Here is a 23,183-nt window from a genome sequence, read left to right as displayed (position 1 = left end):
AAAAAAAATCGTTCTGAAGAACCTAAGGGCAGGACAGGAATAAAGATGCAGATGTAGAGAATGGACTTGAGGACACAGGGAGGGGACAGGGTAAGCTGGGACGAAGTGAGAGAGTGGCATGGACTTATATACACTACCAAATGTAAAATAGATAGCTAGTGGGAAGCAGCCGCATAGCACAGGGAGATCAGCTCGGTGCTTTGTGACCACCTAGAGGGGTGGGATGGGGGGGTGGGAGGGAGACGCAAGAGGGAGGGGATATGGGGATATATGTATACATATAGCTGATTCACTTTGTTATACAGCAGAAACTAACACAACATTGTAAAGCAATTATACCCCAATAAAGTTGTTAAAGAAAAAAAACTAAATGATATCAGTAGATCAAGATCTATGTTAATCTTACTTATGGTGTATAAATCTCTAGGAATGATTCTGGAAAGACAAGTCATTTTCTATAAAACTGTGTGGCATCTGTCCCTAGTAGTAGGCCACTGTGAAAGAATACATTTTCTTGTTGCTGTCATTTTAATCATAAATGAAAAACAGAAATTTCTGAAAATTGTTGTTAGGGTAAAAATGAAAAAATTTTAAAAATATTCAATTTGCTTAAAAAATAATATTTTGAGGTGTTCCTCCCATCTAATAATGTGATAAACTCCTTTAGTCCTGAGATAACTTCTTTACCAAAGATTAAGAAATGCTGCAAAGAAATTTCTTCAATTTGGAGTGAAATATTTACAGTAAATGTACAGAAAATAAATGACTCCATTATGAAATGAAACCACTGGAAAAGATTCTCTTTGATTAGATGATACACACAATTGTAATTTTTCAAATTTTTTGACATTAAAATATGCATTGAATCATTTAAAACAACACAAATAGATCTTACATCTCAGCAGTTTGATTTAAAAGTAGTTATGGAAAGTGTGACTAAATGTTATATATTTTGGGAAATAGGTTACTCAAGAAATAAACGGAGAAGCCATGAAAATAACATGATGTCTGTTACTGCAGGAAAAAATAAAAACGTCTGATAAAGGATTCTGAAATAAGACCACCAACGGCTGATTCTCTACTGTAGAAGAAATATCCAAATTATATGACACTTACCTTTCCCCTCATTTTGAGATGCTCTAATTGAAAATACCTAGGTAGATGTGGAGGTCTCAAACACATTAAATATAATAATTATTATAAAATATATAAATTATATCATATATGACACATAAATTGTAAAATATAATTCTCTTATCATTTTGCATTCAGAATAGACCTCAGCTCTGCAGTTACAAAAATTATTTTTGATGACAACTGACTAAATCGTCTTGCTCCTGACTTTATATCTGACCATCTCTGTATATAAACCTGGCTGTACTGTTTCAACTGACTCAAGTATTTTTATAATAAAAACTAGACATTTTAATTGGTTTTGTTTCCTAATATTTTACTGAACTGAATATTGGCTTCACTGAATTGATCCACTGTTTTAGTAAGAATGGTGATGTCAAGTGTGAATGTGGATAAAGCTGCAGTCATTAGAAAGAGCTGGAAAAGGGCTTCTAGTCTGTCTTTTTTATTTTTTTCCTACTTTTTTTTTTCCCCAGGAAGGAAAGTCTAAAGCAGAGTACCAAACTTTGGGTAACAAAAAAATGATTTGGCCTGTGCTTCTGAACAGAGCAACTCAGTTGAATGCTTTCCCGGTCAAAATGATTCATAAAACATAGAGCTTCCCTCCTGAGCTTTACTTTTTAAGTAAAGCTTTATTTTTAAGCTGCAGTGTCCGGTGGGACTTGGTGACATGGGGTGATCCTTACAATATATCTGAACCTTTAATTGTACATTGTGTTCTTTGTATTCTGGGGAGAAAAAAGAAGTCATTTATTAAAAATCCCAAGGAAAAATCCAGCTAGATGTGTACAACTGAGCAACCTGTGGAGTGATTCTTGGCTTGTAGCTTTTTTGACAGGGGTGCTTCCTGAAACTGAAGGTGGACCTGCATTTCTAAGAGAGGCGAGTGAAGCTGGGTATTAAAGGAAATCACGGGAAGCACACGGAGTTTGAAGTAGACTGTTTTTCAAACTCATTTTGAAGTGAGGCATGCATTAAACTTTTTTACTAAAACAGTTTGCCTTTCCCTGCTCTAAACTGTTCAAAGCACTCACTGTTTGAACAAAAGTTAAAATATGAAAGAAGTGCTAATAGCACGAACTTCAGAACTGCCAGGAAAGGTAGCTAAGGGGACGAATGTGGACATATCACCCTGTGGCAGGCACCTTGCTGGCAAGTGGAAAAATATATCCCGCCAACCAAATGGTGGCCAAAATCAGGACAAAAACCTGCACATTCTCGGTTTATTTTCACTGAGCTGTGTTGTGTGTGCATATGTGGGTGTGTTTAAACACCATCAGAGAAAGATAGAATGAAAGATTTGTAAGGCAAATTAGTTTATGTATCTAGAAGCATAAATCTCCATCAATAATTGAGTATATCACTGACTTCAATGCAAAACAATCATTATTTTTACTTTTTAACTCTATCCATCGGAATTATGTTTGGGTTTCATTAAATTCCCACGTATTCCTCAGAGGAGACTTGAATGTGGGTAAAAGGTAGGTATTCATAACGATAATGAACAGTTATTAAGAGCTGTTTAATTAGCATGTGCCTTCTCTGATTAAAATACATGCTTTGTACATTAGGTGCCATTGCTGAGTGGTTTAATAATAAAAATCATGCACCCCTTGAAAACACTCTTTAGTAACAGACTATCATTGCTTATCCAGATGGCCTATCATTTGTATTAATGACAAAATTAATTTCTTGAGTAAATTTTCACCAACTGTTCTCCCTTTATTTTTATTACTCAGTGAAATTTATCTGAAGCAAAAATATAATAAAGCATGATGTATGCATCACAGAATTAAAGTGGAGATTAATTGAAGCTCACTCCAGTTGAAGACAGAGCTCCAGGTGTTAGACAGGGATTCGAAATCTTACTGAACATTAGAATTAACCGGGAGCTTTTAAAAAAGGCTGATGTCTGGACCTGACCCCAAACCAATTAAATCAGAGTAGGGCCCAGGCACTGATATATTTTGAAAGCTTTCCAGGCGATTCTAATATGGAGACATGATTGAACACACTGAGATAGACGATGGCGTACACAGTCCATTACCTGATTTCCTCATCAGTTTATACACACACACACACACACACACACACGCATATATACACATGATGCATATATCATGCAGTTACACATTAAAGGGCATTTGTTCCTGTCCAAAATGTCCTTCAGATATCTGGCCGGTGAGACCTTTGGTCCATGCCAAAAGGTCCTTGATATTTGGTCCTGTCCAAAAACTTTTGGCATAGACTAAATATGTTCAAGGACATTTTGGATAGGACCAAATTTCAAGGACCTTTTCATGTGAACTAAATGTCCTATGGAGGTTTTGGACAAGACCAAATGTCTGCTAACCCATTTTTATCTGATGGGGCAGGAATGAGGTCAGGTTTCAGATATTCGGTATTTCTCAAATATGTTCAGCAGAACATTAACTGCATGAGACGTCAATTACTATCGTCTAAAAAACAACACAACAGAAGCCTGTTAAACACTAAGCCAAGCCAATAGTCCTCTCTTTAGGGGCCCTTTCTGGGGCCTTCATTGTGTCAAGTGTACTCTGCATCTCCAACTTACTCCTTGGAAGAACGCCTCTTTGGGTTTCGAGACTACTGTATATGGTTTCCCCGACCAATCAGTCATTCCTGATTTCAGCACCTTATCTATAAAATGGCAGGGGTGGGGGTGATGAGGGAAGAGTATGTCTCCAATCTGTTTCAGCTTTAAACTTCTATAGTGTATTTTGCCTTCCTTGAAATTCCTATTATTGTAGAGCCTTTCTTCTCTCCATCCCTGTTTGGGAAAGGACATGTTCCCTTTCTCCCAGCACCATCTATCTTGACTTGACAGTGAGAAAGGCCACCTCTGCCAGCACTCTGATATTATTCCATAAATACAGGAGCCTGATGCTTGGGGACAGCGGCGTGGCAGGGCTGCGTCCCTTGCTGCAGTCCTGTGTCGGGAGCCTCATTCCCAGATCCCGGGCCCGGGGCACTGAGGGGACCTGCTTCTGCTCTTGTTTGTTTTTTGGTTTTCCAAAACCAAACTACTTTCCACCCCTTTTTGGTAGATTACTGTTTCTTAAAGGAACCAAACACCCTTTCCTCCCCTGGTTTCTCTTTGAGATTTTTCAAATCAAACTCTGTGCAATAGGTTTTAAGCTAATAGAGGTGGCAGTTACTTCACAGGAATAAAGACACTGGTTTTACACAGATTTAAAAAAAACACTTTCTCTCTCTCCAGCATTTCTTTTAGGGATTCTGTTACTCAGTGCAACATAGATGCATAAAATAAATCCAATATTTTAATGCGTGTAACTCATGCCTATAATCTCCTTTAACATAAAAACCACCACTGTTCAGGGATTTGAGGGACTGACTGAAGGGGTCAGCCAACAATAAACCTATTGGCTAATTTTCTTGCCATATTCTACGTGACAATCTGCTAACATCAGATTGAAAAATACAAATGCTACTGAAATAATTGTCTTTTTCAAAGAGGTGTCATTATCCAGGATTAAATGCAAAGCCTAGAGATACTGAAAAAAATCACAGACTGCAGAGCCGTGGTCCTGAGGTGTCAAAGGAAGAAAGAAAATGGCACAAAGAGCACTGCTTTGGAACCACATGGATTTGCATCTGAATTCCCACGTGGCCCCGCAAAGGCTTCTGGGACGTCCCTTAGCTTTTTGAGAAGGTTGCTGCAGGAGCTAGTGATCACACAAGAAAAGCATCTGACTCGTAGCAGGGGCTCTAGAAATTGTAGCCACTGGTGATTCTTAGCAGAAAACTAAACGGAACCATATTCGTAGTCAGCACATCGGGGGCTTTGCATCTGCACAGCCACTGCTGTAAAGCTGAGCTTCTTCCTGGCTAGTTGTCATAAAGAGAGCTCAATTCACTCTTCTCTAAAGTGACCTGAGATACATTTTCAAATCCATATCTTCTCCCTATTACATTCTGTAACACTTCCTTTTAACCACCCTGGTGCAGGCAGGCCTCAGAGACAGTTCGGGTTTGGTTCCAGACCATGGCAATAACACGAATATGGTAATAAAGCGAGTCAAATGCATTTTCTGGTTTTCCAGTGCATATAAACGTTATGTTTACACTATACTATAGTCTATTAAGTGTGCAAGAGCATTATGTGTGAAACAATGTATATACCTTAATTAAAAAATACGTTATTGCGAAAAAAAGAGTGCTAACCGTCACCTGAGTCCTCAGCGAGTTGTATTAGTAACATCAAAGATCACTGATCACAGATCATCATAACAAATATAAAGTAATGAAAACATTTGAAATATTATGAGATTACTAAAACATGACAGTAGACTTGCTCAATGAAAGGTTGCCCCCAAACTGTAATTTGTAAAAAATGCAGTGTCTGTGAAGCCCAATAAAGCAAAGTGTAATAAAAGGAGGTCTGCCTTCACTTTACAAGGAAGAAGATATACCTGCATTCTCTAACTTATTTATTCGGATTAAATAAATGCATTTGGTGAAAAACTCCACTATGGAAAAAAAACAATATCACATAAAATTTATTAAAAGTTTATTGCTTCTATATTTAATAGAATAAATAATACTGTGTCTTAAGAGAAATACAAAAAATATATTTATGAATGGGAAGCAATTAAAGTTTAGAAAATTTACAATAATAATAAATCTTTAAGTCTAACTTTCAAAGAACCTTTGAAACTGGAAATAGTGCAGATCATTGGTTCTGGAAACAGATCTTGGCTCTACATGTCCTTCCCTGAGTTACTTAAATTATCTGAGCCTTGGTTTCTTTAGCTCTAAAATGGTGATAGTGTTTAAGTTAAAAGGTTTCAAGAAAAAAATGTCATTAAATGTACAGTTTACATGGTCAAAATTGCTTTCTTCTACTTCATTTTTTATTTCCTCAAAACAAGTTTTCAGAAATTGTTAGCCTGAGGACCTCTAACCACACTATTTTTAAACACAGAATCCAATATTACTATACGAAGTACATTAAAATAGCATCTCATTACTTAATTACTCTGTGCATTTTTCTATAGAAACCTGAGTAGCACTATACTGGGGTTCTGCTATGTTAAAAAAAAAAAAAAATTCCTTATTCAAATTTTTCTTAAACTGTGTTATCAATAGCTTGGTGAGTTCCTGAAAAGATTTCAGAAAATTCAATATCAGAGAGCAGAAAAGTGTGTTAAGACAGAGTTAGATATTTAATGTATGCATGATTTGAGAATCTGCATATTTAACAATAAAATATTTTTATATTCATAGATCAATTCACTGAGCAGTAAATAGATCATACTGATACCTAATAGCTATCACTATCAGAACATGAGCTATGATTAAATACTAACATGAGGTATCACCTCGCACCAGTCAGAACGGCCATCATTAAAAAGTCTACAAATAATCAATGCTGGAGAGGGTGTGGAGAAAAGTGAGCCCTCCTCCACCATTGGTGGGAATGTAAATTGGTGCAGTCACTATGGAGAACAGTATGGAGGGTCCTTAAAGAACTAAAAATAGAGTTGCCATATGCCACTCCAGGGCATATATCTGGAAAAGACAAAAACTCTAATTTGAAAAGATACATGCACTTAATGTTCACTGCAGCACTATTTACAATAGCCAAGACATGGAAACAACCTAAATGTCCACTGACAGATGAATGGATAAAGAAGATGTGATATATATATATAATGGAATCCTACTCAGCCATAAAAAAGAATGAAATAATGCCATTTGCAGCAACATGGATGGACCTAGAGATTATCATACTAAGTGAAAGACAAATATTACTAAGTGAAGGACAGAGAAAGACAAATATTATATGATGTCACTTATATGTGGAATCTAACAAAATAATACAAATGAACTTATTTACAAAACAGAAATAGACTCACAGACATAGAAAACAAACTTACGGTTACCAAAATGGATAGCAGGGTGGAGGGAGGATAAATTAGGAGTTGGGGATTAACAGATACACATTACTATGTATAAAATAGGTAAATAACAAGGACCTACTGTAGAGCACAGGGAACTCTACTCAGTATCTTGTATTATAATAACCTAAAATGGAAAATAATCTGAAAAAGAATATATTATATATATATATGTGTGTGTGTGTGTATATATATATATATATATATATATATATATATATATATATCTGAATCACTTTGCTGTACACCTGAAATCAACACAACATTGTATAAATTAACTATACTTCAATTAAAAAAAAAATACATGGGACTTGCCATACTAGGGATGAAAATAGCAGCCTCTCCCTCACTAAGGTTTTCCTACTCCTTCTCCCAAGATATCCAATTAGAATTGGTCCTTCTCATATTTGTACCCTACCTACCTCACCATAATGTCCGTACATTTCTTAGTGCCTAGTACAGGGTCTGGAACTTGGTATATATACAAAAACTACTTATTGAATGAATGAACCACAGAGTACCCTGATGCAAATGAGCCAGAAAAAATGCATCCTTCTAGGTACCGATAAAATACTTTCTTACAGAGAGCAGAGACCATAGCACTCTCAGTTTTCCTATCTGTAAAATGGAATTATCTACATCAACAGTACATGGTATGAGTTCAACCGATGGTCGTTAATATATTCTTTGATTTATCTTTGTATCATATCTAGGATAGTGATTTCACAGCTAAGGATTTTATGGGGGTTTTTTGAGATTGAGGTTGACACACTATATAATCTTATTTCGTAGAACTTTAGAAGTCAAGGCATCTGGCTTTTCCCAAACCATTGAACACTTAGCCCAAGCCTGTCCTGTTCACCAGGACTTTCCAGGAAATCTCACTCTTTAGAAAAGAATTTGTAAGCAAGGAAATGTTTCAAAGCTTTTACTTTGAACAAATGTGTTCTCTTTCCAAATTCTCGGCAGTCTTATAGCAAATTGTTGATATGCAATTTTACTAGATTCCATAGCTTCAGAAGTTTCATTATATGTAGCTGCATGTTATGTGTCTAGTGGGAAACTGGGGGAAATTATTGAATATTAAATCATTAGTTTCCACTACTTTGTTCTTTATGCCTTTTGTGAAGATCTGTAGCCTGCAGAGCTTGGCGTTTACAACTGTTGGGAGAGAACATATTCTAGCATTTATTAAAATAATATTTATATAATCTCAAAGTTTTCTCATTTATTTTAAATAGCACAGGAATACATTATTTTTTTGTGCTTTGCTTTACTGTGCTTTGCAGCTACTGTGTGTTTTACAAATTGAAGGTTTGGAGTAACCCTGGGTCGAGCAAGCCGACCAGCGCCATTTTCCCAACAGCATTTCTCATCTCCTGTCTCTGTATCACGTTCTGGTAATCCTTGCAGTATTTCCAACTTTTATTATTATTATTATAGCTGTCATGGTGATGTGTGATCAGTGATCTCTGATGTTTCTACTAAGACTTGCTGAAGGCTCAGAGGACGGTTAGCGTTTTTTAGCAATAAAGTCTTTATAATTAGGGTATGTGCATTTTTTTAGACATAATGCTATTGCACACTTAATAGACTACAGTATAGCGTAAACATAATTTTCATATGCACTAGGAGACCAAAAAATGCACGTGACTAGCTTTATTGCCATATTCCCTTTATTGCTGTGGTCTGGAACCGAACCTGCAAATCTCTGAGGTGTACATGTATACTACGGACAAATTTAAACATATTCAACAGTGAAGAGAATAATGTAATAAACCTCATCTGCCATCAACCAACTTCAACAATTATCAACAATTACCACCTCATGGCCAATTCTGCTTTATCCATTTCCATATTACCCTCAAAATTAAATTCATTTGAAGCAATTCTCAGATATTGTGTCATTTAATTGGCAAATATTTTAGTATAATTCTCTAAGCTACAAAGACTTTAAAAAATATATCCATAGTACCTTTATATCACATAATTTCTATCAAGGATAATTTTTTAATTTTGTCAAATATCCAGATTTCACATTACACTAATTAACTCATCATTTTTTACACTTAAGCAAATCAGGATCCACATAATGTCCATACATTTAACTGGTTTCTATGTCTCTTAGATCTCTTTCAATCTACCAGGCACCTTGTTCTTTTACATTTTTATCCTTGCATTTTATATGTTGAAGAAATCAGGTCATTTGTCCTGTACCGTCTCTCACAGTCTGGAGTTTTCAGAGTGAATTCTTGTGGTTTAGTTTATCATGTTTCTCTGTCCTCAGTTTCTGTTAATTAGTAGTTACATCAATACCTTTCATTATATTCAGGTTTTCTCCTTTCCTTCCTCCTTCTTTCCTCCCTCCCTCCCTCCTTCCCTCCCTCCCTCCCTTTCTTCCTTCCTTCTTTTCTTTCTTTCTTGACAAGAACACTTGATATGCATCTGGTATATTGTCACCCTTCTTGTAATGTTAGCTGTGATTGATATTCATTGCATAGATTCATTACTTCTTAGGAGCTGTAGAACTGACTTGCTCTAATTCTGTCACTCATTCTTCATTTATTTGTAGTGAGACCACATCAGGTTATATTTATAAATTAACTTAGGGAGAATCAGGATCTTTGTGCTATCAAGCCTTTCTAGGAATACAGAATATCTTTCCACTTTTAACTGTAATTATGCAACCTTCAGGAGTATTTTAGCCCTCATTTAGGCTATTTACTAATTTTCGACTATGTAAATGTTTTCTTCTTTTCCTCTATGTCTTCTGATAAACTATTTTAAGAACATATAAAAGTCTTCTGCATGCTGATTTACAACTGGCTACTTTATCAAATTCTCACATTGTGTGTAGTAATGTTTCATTCTTTCTTTTCAGCTTTCTAAATATTAATAGTCTCTGGAACTAAAAGTATTTTTGCCTCTCCTTCCCACATTGTGCCTTGAATCGCTTTCACTTTTCTAACATCATTGGCACTGCGATGTGTAAGGGAACTTTTGTCTTGGTTATTTTCTTTCTGATTATCAAGCATCATAAATGGAATTCCCTGGCTGTGTCAAGTTGAAGAGTTGATCAGAGAGGCTTTTCTTTTAGGGGCTTAGGAGATATGTTTATAGCGCTAGATACATAATAAAGGAAATGAGAATTCATGAGATGTAAGTATCACATGGCAGAGAGGACCTGGTAATGATGTAATTACATAACTAATCAGGGCGATAGATTCAGAGCCTCCCGAATTGTACTTTGGAACTCAGATAATTTAGCGCCCCCTCCATTGAAGCATCAAACTGCTGTTGAGTTATATATTATATTTTTTACTCTAAAAAGTATCTTTTTATAATATATAAATTAGTTCTGAATAGAAATGACTTATTAAAAGTCAGAGAAAACAGGACTAGCATTTCCTATGAGCTGAAACAAATTCTCATTTAAAGTATCACAAGCTTCCATCTAATGATTTAGAGCTACTTGGGCAAACTGAGGTTGGACACGCTGATGCTTTGGAGTGTTTCTTAGTATCTCCTCAGATTGTCCCTGTTCGTCAAATTTCTTATGGATGAATGATTGTCAAGCAGTATACATTTATTCCTGAGCAAGAAAAGCCCCTAGCAAATCCACTAGAGGTTTCTTCCTTATGAGTTTACTCTTTAAATTTCAGTTGGAATGCATTTGTTAAGCTCATATTATATACACAATGCGGTACCACACCCAACTGCAGCCCTGTGGGCATGGACGTTCTGGTGAATAGCCGATAGGTCAATAAGCTCGAAACAGAAGAGAGCAGATACTTATAAAGGCACTAATATTCTTCTGGGTTTGATTCTCAATATAATATTGATCTGCTAATCATTCTGTTGCAAGTTTTCAGTGGAATAAGAAATAAGGAAGTTCACCATTCTATTAGCAACTCAAGAATCTAGAATGTATCATTCAAACCAATGGCCTTTAAAAAGCTCACAGGCAAATTTAGGAATTTGCTAAATACCCTGTAAGATGAGATTTGGACTAACCACAAAGAAAATAATTTTATCCTTCTAAATGGTTCCTGGGTATATTGTGCCCAATAATTAAGCAAACCTGTTAAACGTGCGTGACAAACCTGCCAAGCAAACTAAAGGTACATCTTTAAAAATATTTATTGTTTTTGTAATTAAGGTCTAAAAATTGGCCTTGAGCTTTTACCCATAAGTACCTAAAACTAGCTCTTAGTATTTAACAGAGACTTGTTCTTTAGATTTGAAAAATCTAAAATCTAAAATGCCATTCTTTGTTAATAAAAATCTCAGGCCATGAATATATTCTAAAATATATAATTAAAATATTTAACAGCAAGAAAGAATGATAAGGGGTATACGTAATTATAGTAAATAAGTAAGTTTTAATAAGGAGATAACGTAAATGTTTTGCACATTTCCACAGACTTGATAGATACTGAGTCTGGGTTTGGAGGAGGAGGCTGGGAGCCCAGCCCTCGCAGACACCCTCCCACTTGTGATTTCTGCGTGTCACTTAACCGGGAGATGCGGAAACCGTGAGTCTCACTACAGACCCGAGCCTGCATGTTTTCTAAGGCAAAAATGTAAGGAATCAATAAGACGGCCAGACAACATTCAAACACTTGCACTGAGAAATCCGTCACCAGAAGCAGCCTGCAGACCTATGTTTCTTGTTGGACATCCTGCTGGTGACTCTTTTAACTGCCCTCTTCCTTATGTTCATCACTATTTTTCTTAATAATAAGCAATAAATAAATAGAACCACAAAGTCCTCCCTTTTCCATTAATCCATGGACACAGAATCATGAAGGGAGAAGAAATCTCTGGTCTCATTGTTCTTATTTTAGGCGAGACTTTCTGTAAAGTTTTGTAGAGAAAGGATTCATGATGATTCACCCTAGATTAAGTGAGTCGGCATGATTAAGATCTACTCAGAGGACCCTGAACCACTTTTTTAGGGAATAAAAGGCCAAATCTGAAAAGGTTTTCAGGTGTTCCCATTGACAGCAGCGAAGGTAGCTATCCACCATTTCTTACATGTGTACAATGAGCTGGAAAATGACACCAGAACCTCTATAACAGTCATCTTGTTCACTCTCACAGCTCCGTAGGTCTATTACCATCTTGATTTTACAGATAAGGAACCAAAGCTCATTATAGATTCTTCATCTTGGCCAGGAGAGCTCTGCTAGTACAAGTCGCAGAACTGGGTTTCAACCTCATTCTATTTAATTCCTTACCCAGTGCCAGTAACCACCCTAAACACTGCATACTTGAAATTCTTCATGTAATTTAATGCAGCATGGTTTTCTCTCTTTCCACCTGTACCATCTTACAGGTTTAGTTTTCCTTCTCTGCTAAAGCAACTTTTATTTCTACCCTTAACACTTAATTTTTAGATATACTTAATTTGATTAAACTATTCGTACTATACTATTAAGATACTTAAAGAATTTAGTGCTTTTACAAGTGCCCTAAACTGTAAATAGATTAAAAATAATCAACACCTCTTTAATGTATTTTTATGAGTTGGCCATAGTCATATGTACGCATGTCAGGTAAAGTTGAAACTACAAATAAGAGCATTTATCATGAGAAAGTATTTCCATCCTGATTTTTGGCTGGAGTTTCTAAAGACCTTCAAACTGATTTCAAATAGAGACACCCTCCGACTCTCTGACCCTGCTGAAATGGCATTTCCATAAGCACAACTCTGGTTTCATCTAACGCCATCTTTTAAAACAAGTGCCTCTGTCTACAAAAATAAAAAAGGATTATGCCAGTTTACAAGACCACATAAAAATGATGACTATGTCAACAAACCAGGGACATTAATTTAAAACAGGACTGCAGAGTCCTTATTTCCTTATTTTAATTACATATTCCCAAGAAATAGTGCAAATAGTCTTTATTGAATTAAAAAGAGATACCTTATTAGTTGAAAAAACCATTCAAGTTAACAAAATTTCAAAAGAAACCCACTTACTTGTTCAAATTCATTCTTTTGAAATTCTTCAAAACCAAAGATGTCCAATATTCCAATATCCCATGTCTGCGAGCTGAAATGGAAGAGGACACAGTGAACAGGCATCCTTAATGCTTCTCATTGCTACTTTAGGTTGGAGAAATCCAGCCACGTAGCGTGTCACTGACAACTTGAAGTAAAAACACAAATGATTATCTTAATCTGGTGGAAAACTGAAAATTAGGAAAAAGAAGTGTTCTTTTAATGCTTTGATTCAAACACAGACTCATTAACAAAAATGCATTGATTTCTAAGTATAAAATGTAATGATATATGGGTAGTTTAATATTTACTTCTCTGAAAGTCTCTGTGTCTGTCACCTTCAAATAGACCTGTTATCTCTGAAGGAATTTGGACCGACCTGTTACGTGGGTCTCACCAGCAGTAAATCAAGCAACTTCTCCATTACACATAAGTACAATACAAGTCAAGTCACAATTAAGCCATGTGCATGTTTTTTGATAGATCAGTTTGAGCCACTCCAAAACTTACGATTTTCCTAAAGGAGTCCTTATAAATAAAGAACAATGAAGATCATGAAACTAGGGTGCAAAATGGAAAGAAATCTATCTAAGTAACGACTTCTCTCTTCCATGTAAACTATTGCTCTTGGAATTTGCTACAGTCTTGGATGGTCAAATCACAGATGTCGGAACACACACAGTTAAGTGAGGAAAGGAGGAATGAAACCTCATGTGACCCGGGAACCCTGACATTTCCACTAAATTTGATGTATCCAAACTGCAGACCCCCTTGGCCACCAACTCCCTTTTTGTACCTATATTGTGTTTTCGCAATCAGGATGTAATCACAATACTTTAGGGGCTATAATTTGTCACTTACGTGGCCACTTTTTTCTTTAAAAAAAGGCAAACTAATGATTCTGTGATATCCTTTCCCTAAGATTATTTGTTGTAGATGGTACAAAATATGAGCTTCATAAGTAGGAAAGAGAGCATTTTAAAAGCCCTTCATATAAACGTCACATGGCAAAGACTATAAGTCAGTGAGGGGAGGAAAGAATCATTCATTGGATGTCTCTGGGTAACTGATTCAGTATTTTAGAAGAAAAAAATAAAGTTAGCTTTGTATCTCACCCTGTGTGGCCAAATAAACTCTACATGGATTAGAGAGCCAAATGTTAGAACCAGAAACTGTAAACATGCACAGGAAAACAAATGTGATCATTTTTTTCTTCTTTCAGTTCTGGGAAACGTCAAAAGAAAATATTCAAAAATATGATTATGCAAAGACTAAATTCTTTTGCAGGATAAACCGTATAAATAAAATTAAGTTCTGTTAGAGGTAAGTGTCATTTAAAAATGCATTGTCTCCTTCATTTTCATAGATTTTTCTCAATCTACTAGACTATGTGTCCAGTCATACATCGTCTTCCATCCACCCACGCCTCTTCCCATCCCACCATCTTTATATTGTGCACAAAAAGACATCGAGAATGATGTTCACTCAGTGGGAACCATGGTGCTGAGGTTTAGGTTGATTTGTTGCTTTGTTGTGTGTGTGTGTGTGTGTGTGTGTGTGTGTGTGTTTTCCATGTAATGAGCTGCATCGTTTCACTTGTAGGAGCCTAGTGATGAAGGCTGTCAAGTTCTGGAGTTGTTTCGTCTTGGTAGGAATCCTGATTCAAACACTTTCTAGTTGGATAACTTTGGGAAAGTTACTTAAATTTTCTGAGCTGCAGTTTCATCATTTATAAAACTAAGATAACAAGTCACATTTATCCACCTAGATATTTGCTACAGTTAGAAGTGATGTAAAGAAAGTTCTAGGATAATAGCTGGTACACAGTATGTCTCCAATCACTGAAAGTTGCTTTTAAAAATAGTTGTTTAAACTTGCTATAGAAATAAAGAGGGTGGCTAAGAGTAGAAATATAAATGGCTAATAGGCATATTAAAATGTCAATCTCATGAAAATTGCAAAAGAAATAAAATTTTAAAAATTATGATGAGAAAGATATCCCCATACACTTTTGTTGGCAGTTGAAATTGGTAGAGCCTTCTTGAAAAACAATATGCTTATGTGGCACAAAGCTTTGAAATATTCCTATCATTTGCACCAGGACTTCCATAAGCAGGAACCTATACTAAGACAATTATCAGAAATGCAATTGAAGACATGAATAATGATGTTCATTGTTATCTTAATTATAGTAAAACAACAAAAAGAAATAACAAATGCCCGACACTAAAGACACAATTAATTAAACAGCATCCATCCTAGGATGGATTAATTTAGAGAAACTGTCAAGTTAATAGAAATCAATATATAAATTCTGTATAAATAACCCCAATTACACATCCAGAAGACCTAGACAGAAGTACAGTCAGCCCGAGAAGAGGACCTGGAAATGTCTCCAATGGTAGACCTAGCGGTGATTTATTAATTTTTAAAATGTTCTATAGTGGGTATTATAGCACTCTCCATCTTTAGCCTTTATTGAAAACATACATGACTAAACACATGTTGGGCATTTTCTGAGTTGGTGGAGGAAGGACAACCATAACCTTCAGGGCAGAAAGAGGCAAGTGGAGCCCAGCTGAGACGGTGGAGACAAGTGTCTGGTTTTCCAGGGACGGGAGATGCCGCAGGGACCCCAGGAGTCCGGAGGGAGCAGAGGGGCTTCCTGAAGGCCACGTGCTCGTCCAAAGTATGGATGCTCCCGCCAACTTGTACCAGGACCTCCCTCTCATCCCTCAGACCCAGTTCCCCTGCCTGGTTCCCAGCTGCCTTGGCAGCAGGGGTCCTGTCGTGACAGCCCACAACATTGATAGAGGTCAGGGGTAAGGAGGAGAGCTTTGAGTGGCAGGACCTCGTGACATACGTCCTTCCCTTTCTCATAAGGATTGTGGCTTCGTGTGCACAAGCAGAGGAGGCTGAGGCTACCCAGCTGTACGCGGGTGAGTAAAATGCAGGAAGATTCTGGTTTAGGTTGCGGACAGTAAATTAATTAGTAATTTAGAGTAGCATATATTTGGTTGAAAGAACACTCCTTTTAAATGATTTTTTTCACATTTCATACACACTGGATTCCAAACTGTATGTGGTTACAAAATAAAAATTAAAAAGGAAAAGATGGGAAGAAAGGAAAAACCATTGTCAGGAAAAAATTTAATGCAGGTTTAATGCATTTTAACGATTATTTTTGCAACTACTGACAGACATAAGGTGTTCATTTTTTTCAAAAATCTATTTCATCTTTTATGATTGAGTGAAATATGTGACTGTTATTGCAATAGCAGCCTTGGCAGGAGGGTTCTAAGAACCTGTAGCCAGCAAAATGCCCATTCCGTCATTTCTCTTATTGATATCTTGACTCATATTACACAGGCATTTAACTCAACATCCAATTTCTAGCACGGAGGAGCAGACAGAGGTCATCAGATGAACCGGGATTCAATCCATTAGGCAAAATTAACATATTAATAAGATGATCTGTTTTAGTTCAAATTCTGCCCTAGAATTCTCCTGAGGGCTTTCCTGATGGTTAACAAAACTCTAACCCACATTAACTCATTAGTAAAATACACCACCTTCTATATCAGATAAAATGTTAAATGCCAAGGCATCTGTCTCATTTTGATTTGCCTTCCAGGTTTGTGGGTATGAGAAAGGGGAAAGTCTGAATTAAAGAGACTGTCCACTTTGGAATATGGATGAACTAATTTTATTTGGGCAGAGAGGTCCGGGGATTTGTACACATCAGGTTTTGTCCCCGATCATCCCCAGGCAAGGAGATGAACTAAGTTACTAAAAGTCAGTTTAGGGAAGAGCTGAATCCTGTTTGGCACAAAACCCTCAGATGGAGCCAGAGCTGAATCAGCCTCTTTGGCTGATCATTGACGGGTCAGACTCCAGATGGGGTAAGAGCGAAATATAAAAGCATTCCAGACTTGAGCAAGCTGGCTGTCCAGACACACTGCCCTGGGGACCAGATGGCCTTGCACAGAGGTCAGTGGCGCAACGTCCCTGGAGAAGTTGGGCTATGCTATGGCGTTTGCAAGCTCTACTACCAATACACTGAAGAATCTGGTTAAAATAAGCTTTGTTTGTAATCGGCAAAGCGCTCTCATCGTAGTGGCTACTTCTGCCCAATCCATAGCTTATCTGACTCCGGAAGGGTCTTCTCTAGTCTCAGAGGAACCTGGGATGGAGACGTGGCTCCAGGATTGTGCATTTTCAGAAGTTCCTGCCTTTTATTCTTTGACGGAAGAAAGTACCTGAGACTTACCATTTTCTGAAAACACCTCAGGAATTAGGGAAGAAATCTGCAGTTGCTGGCAAGTTTCATTAGAAGCTGGGTGGCAGGTGGGGCTAGTGGTTACCATAGCAGCCCTCTGCGTCCATCTATCCTATGGCACCATGCACACCAACGTTGTTCTTAAACCCGTCCTTCTTTGTATTCCCCCCCCACCCCCCGACCACTGGAAATACAAGTTAGCAAGTTAAAAACTGGAGACCCCTTGAAGTAAAAACTGTAGCTAATTAGCCTGGATGTGCACAGAAATCCTGGCATGAGGGTGAAAACCAGAACTAATGTTTTATTGATACAGTATCATATAAAGCCACTTCCAATTGCTGGCCTTATAAACCAAGCTAGTTCTGACCTACAGAGAAACCAGGAAGGGAGCCCTTTCTAGGGGTAGTAAGAGCACAAATAATAAAAAAATCACTTAAACCCTTCCTATCAGTGAAAGCTACAACTCACAGCTGAACAGCACTAGTACTTAGTACTTTTAATAAACATATGTCCTTATTCACTACCAGCTGCTTTTAAAACAGTGATATATATATATATATACACACACATATATGTATTGTTAACAAAAGCATCTTTAGAAACAAGAATAACCTACCACATACTTTACTTCTTTCAAACCACAAATGATATTTAGTTTATATGAACCCTTACCTTCCTAGTCTGAAATAACCCTCATTTGAGAACAATGCAGACCATTTAACTAATTTATGACATCATTGCTCCTCCTAAGTATTCTGCGGTTATTAAAAGTTATAGTTATGAAGATTAGATAGAAATATGGATAAATAGTTACCACAGTGAAAAAATCCAGATGCAAAACTGTATGTATGGGATGTGGAGCAACTGAAACCCTCACATGTCGCTGGTCGCAGCTTAAACCTGAAATTTGGAACACGGTTTGACCTCGTCTACTAAAGCTTAATGCACATCTACTGAATGACCTAGAAATCCCACTCCGGGCGGGTATCCAGGGTAATGAGTGCCTGTCCCCTAGAAGTCATGCATGGGAAGGTACATGGCTTCTTATCTACAGAGCCCAAAACTGCAGACAACCAAAGTGCCCATCAGTAGTTGAATACGTAACTAACTAGTGGTATGTCCATGCACGTTTTTACAAAGGAACACTACTTGGAAGTAGAATAAGGATGGGTTACTGCTGCACTCAACGTTGTAGACGCATCTCACATAAGTAACATTCAGCAAAGGAAGCCAGATGTAAACCAGTGGGCGGAGGAACAGTCCACTTCTCGCTCTGTCAGGGGGTGACGTGCCAGGTTGCGTATGTAAAATCCACTGAACTCTACAGAACATGTGCACTTCAGCCTTGTTAGCCCTCAATAAAACAGTAAGAAGATGGTACGCTCACTAGAATCACAACTATGCACAGGGACAGAGAGATCTGGGGTTGAATATTTGTTAAATGAGAAGCACTCAAATGCATGCTTACTTTGGTACTGCCCCGTCCGCCGTGATGTTAGAATAGCGACCCTTCCTATGGTTGGCCTTGGCTCCTACCAGAGGCTCAAGCTTCATTTATTAATATAAAGACATGAGTAGGAAAGAAAATTACAAGCAAGATGTTTGAGCGACCCTGAGGTTGAGATGGAAATACATTCTTCTAGCAGGTGAATATGATCACAGCAGTGTTTATGCCGCTATTGTTTGCATTTGTGTCTGAGATTTGTATCTAATCTCCTCCCATGTCTGCTGACTCTGTGAAAGCAGAGTTGTATTTCTTGGGGATGCCTTCAGACTAGTGCCCTTAGTCCCTCCAACAAAAATAAAGAAAAGTAAGTTCTTGTGTTCAACCAATTCTCTGGATAAGTGAGTCAGAGAGAAGCTAGAGGGAGGTTCCGTGTTACTGATGTATGTAGGTGTAAGGAGGGGTGATGGATTTCCTTCGGGGACACATCAACCAAAGAAGCACACCATGCCTGAAAGGTTTTCAAAGAAGAAAAACAAAGCAACCCCGTGAAATCAACTCAGCTGTAGGTTACTTGTGCATTATCCTTGCTGTTTCAAGGTCAGGGACCAACCATATTCTACATGCCAAACAATAACAAGCGGTGTTACATCCATGTGCCTCTAATCTAGGATCCTGTATCATCGCTTTTGAATGACCTTTTGTAAAGTGTCAACTGTCAAAATAAAAACCTATACGAAGATGTGGGAATTCTGTAGCTTATTTGTCTTCTCCAGGAAATGTATATTTCAGTCTCATATCAAGCAGATATGTCTCCTTTCCTTTTGGTCTGTGTCAGTCGGTAGATGATGGCAAGACGAAATACAACAGCAGGGTTCAGAACTCAGATCAGGTTGACCCCGAGTGTTTGGGAGATCCATGCCACCTGATCCAAAGGACCCCCATGCATCAAATAGAGGACAGGCTTGGAAGAAGAGTGAACTCTGAAGGTGTATTTGAAGGTCATGTTTTGGCTTTAGACAAGCCCGAGGTTCACAGGGGAGATTGTGAGTCAAGGTATATGGCCAAGGTCAGGCAGGGGATGCTCTGGATAGACGCAGGGAAACTCAAAAGGTATAAAACCCAATTGGGTGGGTCTGGTTTGGCAGGCAGAGTAAAGGCAGGATCCCATAGGGGTGGGTAATCCAGGTAGGTTGGGTGGGAGTAGTTTTCAGAATGCCATCAAAGCACTTCATCTGCAGTTTCTGTGATCTTTGCAGAAAAGGGATGAGTACTAATTATGGGGAGGGGAGTGCCCCCTATGTGTGAATGCCCTATGTGAACGGGTGGGCAAGTGCTAGCAGGCACATGCTATTCTGCAGAGAAAGCCAGCCATGCATTGCCACAAATACTTGTGGATGAGACCTGCAACACAGGCAGAAGTCTTGACCCTCCCTGGAGTTCTTGACCTTCTCTGGAGCTTGGTCTTGTTAGGCTAGAGCCACTGGAAGAGGTGAACTAATCCAGGCATGGTTGTGAGAATTTGCAGGTGTGATCTGATCTGCAGCCTTTAAATTTCACCTATTAATAGTGGTACTACCAGTTCTACTAAGACTCAAGGATCCATTGACTCTGATGCATTTTAGCATAACTTGTGTTGGAGGGGGTTGACTTAGAGTTCACCCCCTGGCATGAAGCAGTGAGCCACCAGGTATGTGGATGGGACTGACATCTTCCAAAATACCCTGACCAGGAATCACAGACTCACAGGTCCTGAAAGCAAAACCAGGCCAGAGAGATAAGCCAAGGCTCCATTTGTAGGTAAATGAAATGTGATTATCACAGTTTCAGAGACTGAGAAAATTAATATTCACAAGACATAAATGTCTTACTAACAATTTCATTCATGTGTGTCAGGCTCAGAATAGAAATCCAGATCTCTTGATTTCTAGCACCCTTTTAAAAAATTAAAACCCAACTAAAAGATAAAGTTGCTGTATTCATAAATTAACTACCGTGTACTTGAACATACATAACACATACACAAAACATGAGATCTACATAACATTTCAACCCACTAGTTGTAAACTACAGTAAAAAGTGCTGTTTCATTTTTCACTTATCATGCTTTTCTTTTTTTTCGCCAGCTTCACTAAGATTTAATTACATACAATATTCTGTAAGTTTAAGGTATACACCCTGCTGATTTGCTACACAACTGCAAAATTATCATGCTTTTCTTAATAGGGTTCCTTTTCTCCTTTCATAATAATTCTCTTTGAATACACTGCCCTCCTCCCCTTTTTATGGGGTTTCTGCTATTTAAGATTTTAAAGAGCACTTCAGGATACCTTCGCAATTTAATAGTAAGGTTTGAAAATCATAAATTCTTATTACCCAAAAGTTTATGACTTTACTGCTCCCCAGAAGATGATGGAGAGAGAGTGTGAAAGTACTGGGATGGGAGATCATCTCAGAATCCCTCAAACCACCTATGAAATGGACACCTGTCTTTCCAGCAATCACCTTCAAGTATACGTGCTCACAACTTGTGGTTCAAAGTTAAATTAGTTAGATAGTGACTTGTAGCAAGTGGATATTGCTGGGTAACCAGTCACCCCAAAACTCAGTGCCCAAAAACATGAAGTACTTATTATGGTTCTAAGTCCTTTTGTCAGCGTGGGTGGCCTGGCGGGGGGTTGGCAGGTCCAGGATAACCTCCTCCGCTAAATGCCTTGGGGTTGGCCGGCTCCTGGCTGGCTAACAGTGGCTCTCGCTATCCGCAGGAGAGCCCGGGCTTACGCACGAGTGGCAATGACCGGGATCTTAGACTAGTGCAAGGCCTTAGAGCTGGCACGTCATCATTTTTGCTGTATTCTCTTGGCTACAGCAAGTCACAAGGGCAGCTCAAATTCGAAGGAAGTGAAAACAGACCTAAACTCTTGATAAGAGAAGCGTCAAAGCTGTATTGGACAGGGCATGGATGCAGAGAAGAAGCAGTTGGGGCCATTTTTGCAATCTACCAACACTTCTTCACTTGAGAGTGGCTTTTAACTACTTTATTTATTAGCTCACTCACCTTTTGAAGGGATATGTACTGAGCACCTACTTTTGCAAAGCACTCTGCCGGGTGCTAGAGACCCAGATACAAAGAACAGAGGACAGTCTTACCCTCAGGGACACGTCGATATATAGATATGTTAAACTTTAAATAATAATTTTGGGGGGAAATAAAGAAATCATTTATATTTTTTAAAGGTAGCTTTAAAACTATGTTTTTTAAAATCATTTTCTGACCGTTTCAATGTGGGAGACATTTTTGGAAAAACTAAGGTTTCAAGTCTGACATACTGGGGTTCATACTCCAAATCTACCACTTCTTCCTGGCTGTGTGACTTGGGCCACTTACTCAACCTCTCTGAACTCTGGTTTCCTTATCTGAAGAGGGGAGACAATAATTCCTGCCTCATGCTAATGTCAATATTAAATGTAATAATCTCCAGCTCAAAGCCCGGCTCACTTACAGGTAACATCCAGTAAACCATAACCACAATAAATGCACCTTCCCCACTTCTCCCGTCTGCTTGGAAAATGTATTTTTAATAAGACTGTACGTGAAGAGAGAAAAGTTAAAAGCGTGCAGCTGACAAAAACTAAAAATGTCCTTTCGTTGAAAAGCCCATCCTTCTCAATGAGAAAATTATATTAGGAAAAGGCAAACAATATTTAAATTGTGGGACTGACATTTGCTTCCTGGTGTTTTCTTCAGGGAGCGGCAGGGTCACCAAGACCCAGAATGGGACACCCTGCTCTCATCTCTGAGCTGCATGGCGGCGTTATTTATTTTGGCAGAACTGCCACGACGCTCAAATGACAGGCACAGAGGAGCATAATAAATAGAGATTTGGTTAACTCTATCCAGCAGGGCAGGGTATCAGGGGGTTGAAAAGAGGCCAAATGCATTTCCCCAGTGAGAAATGAAACAAGAGCGTGGGCACGGCCAGCAATGCGATGAATTTTATCCTTTGTATAAAATATACAAGCTTTAGCCTCTGCACTCTTGGCTCAAGAAAGAGCTAGAGAAGAATGCTTGCGGGTTTGTATTAGCCTTATAAATCACTGAATTTCTTACACAGTACACTGAATCTATTTGACTCTCAAATAATATTTGCAAATCGCATAATAGCCATTATCAAAAAGGAAAAACACTACTGTTCGATACTAAAAATGCCATATTCTCATAGATCTGAAAGAAATCTCTTTTTTTCCTCCCATCGCCTAAAAACATGCACTTAAGGGAAAAATACGTAGCTCTTCATTGGTTCAATAAGCTGCACTAAAAAAAAAAAAAAAAAAAAGATGCACTACTCTTGAAACAATTTATCACATTATCATGAT

At 37.9% G+C, this 23,183-nt stretch overlaps 1 protein-coding gene across 1 annotated transcript in view; it reads right to left on the bottom strand.

Moving 5' to 3' along the window:
• Positions 1-23,183, bottom strand: part of MYO16 (myosin XVI) — a 543,552-nt gene that overhangs the window by 163,975 nt on the left and 356,394 nt on the right. Inside the window, exon 21 of the mRNA XM_036831092.1 lies at positions 13,063-13,135. Within this exon, the coding sequence (XP_036686987.1) occupies positions 13,063-13,135 (73 nt within the window). The remainder of the gene's footprint in view (positions 1-13,062; positions 13,136-23,183) is intronic.

Source organism: Balaenoptera musculus, chromosome 18, assembly GCF_009873245.2.
Source record: "Balaenoptera musculus isolate JJ_BM4_2016_0621 chromosome 18, mBalMus1.pri.v3, whole genome shotgun sequence".
Classification (NCBI taxonomy): Eukaryota; Metazoa; Chordata; class Mammalia; order Artiodactyla; family Balaenopteridae; genus Balaenoptera; species Balaenoptera musculus.
This window is presented reverse-complemented; position numbering and strand designations above follow the sequence as displayed.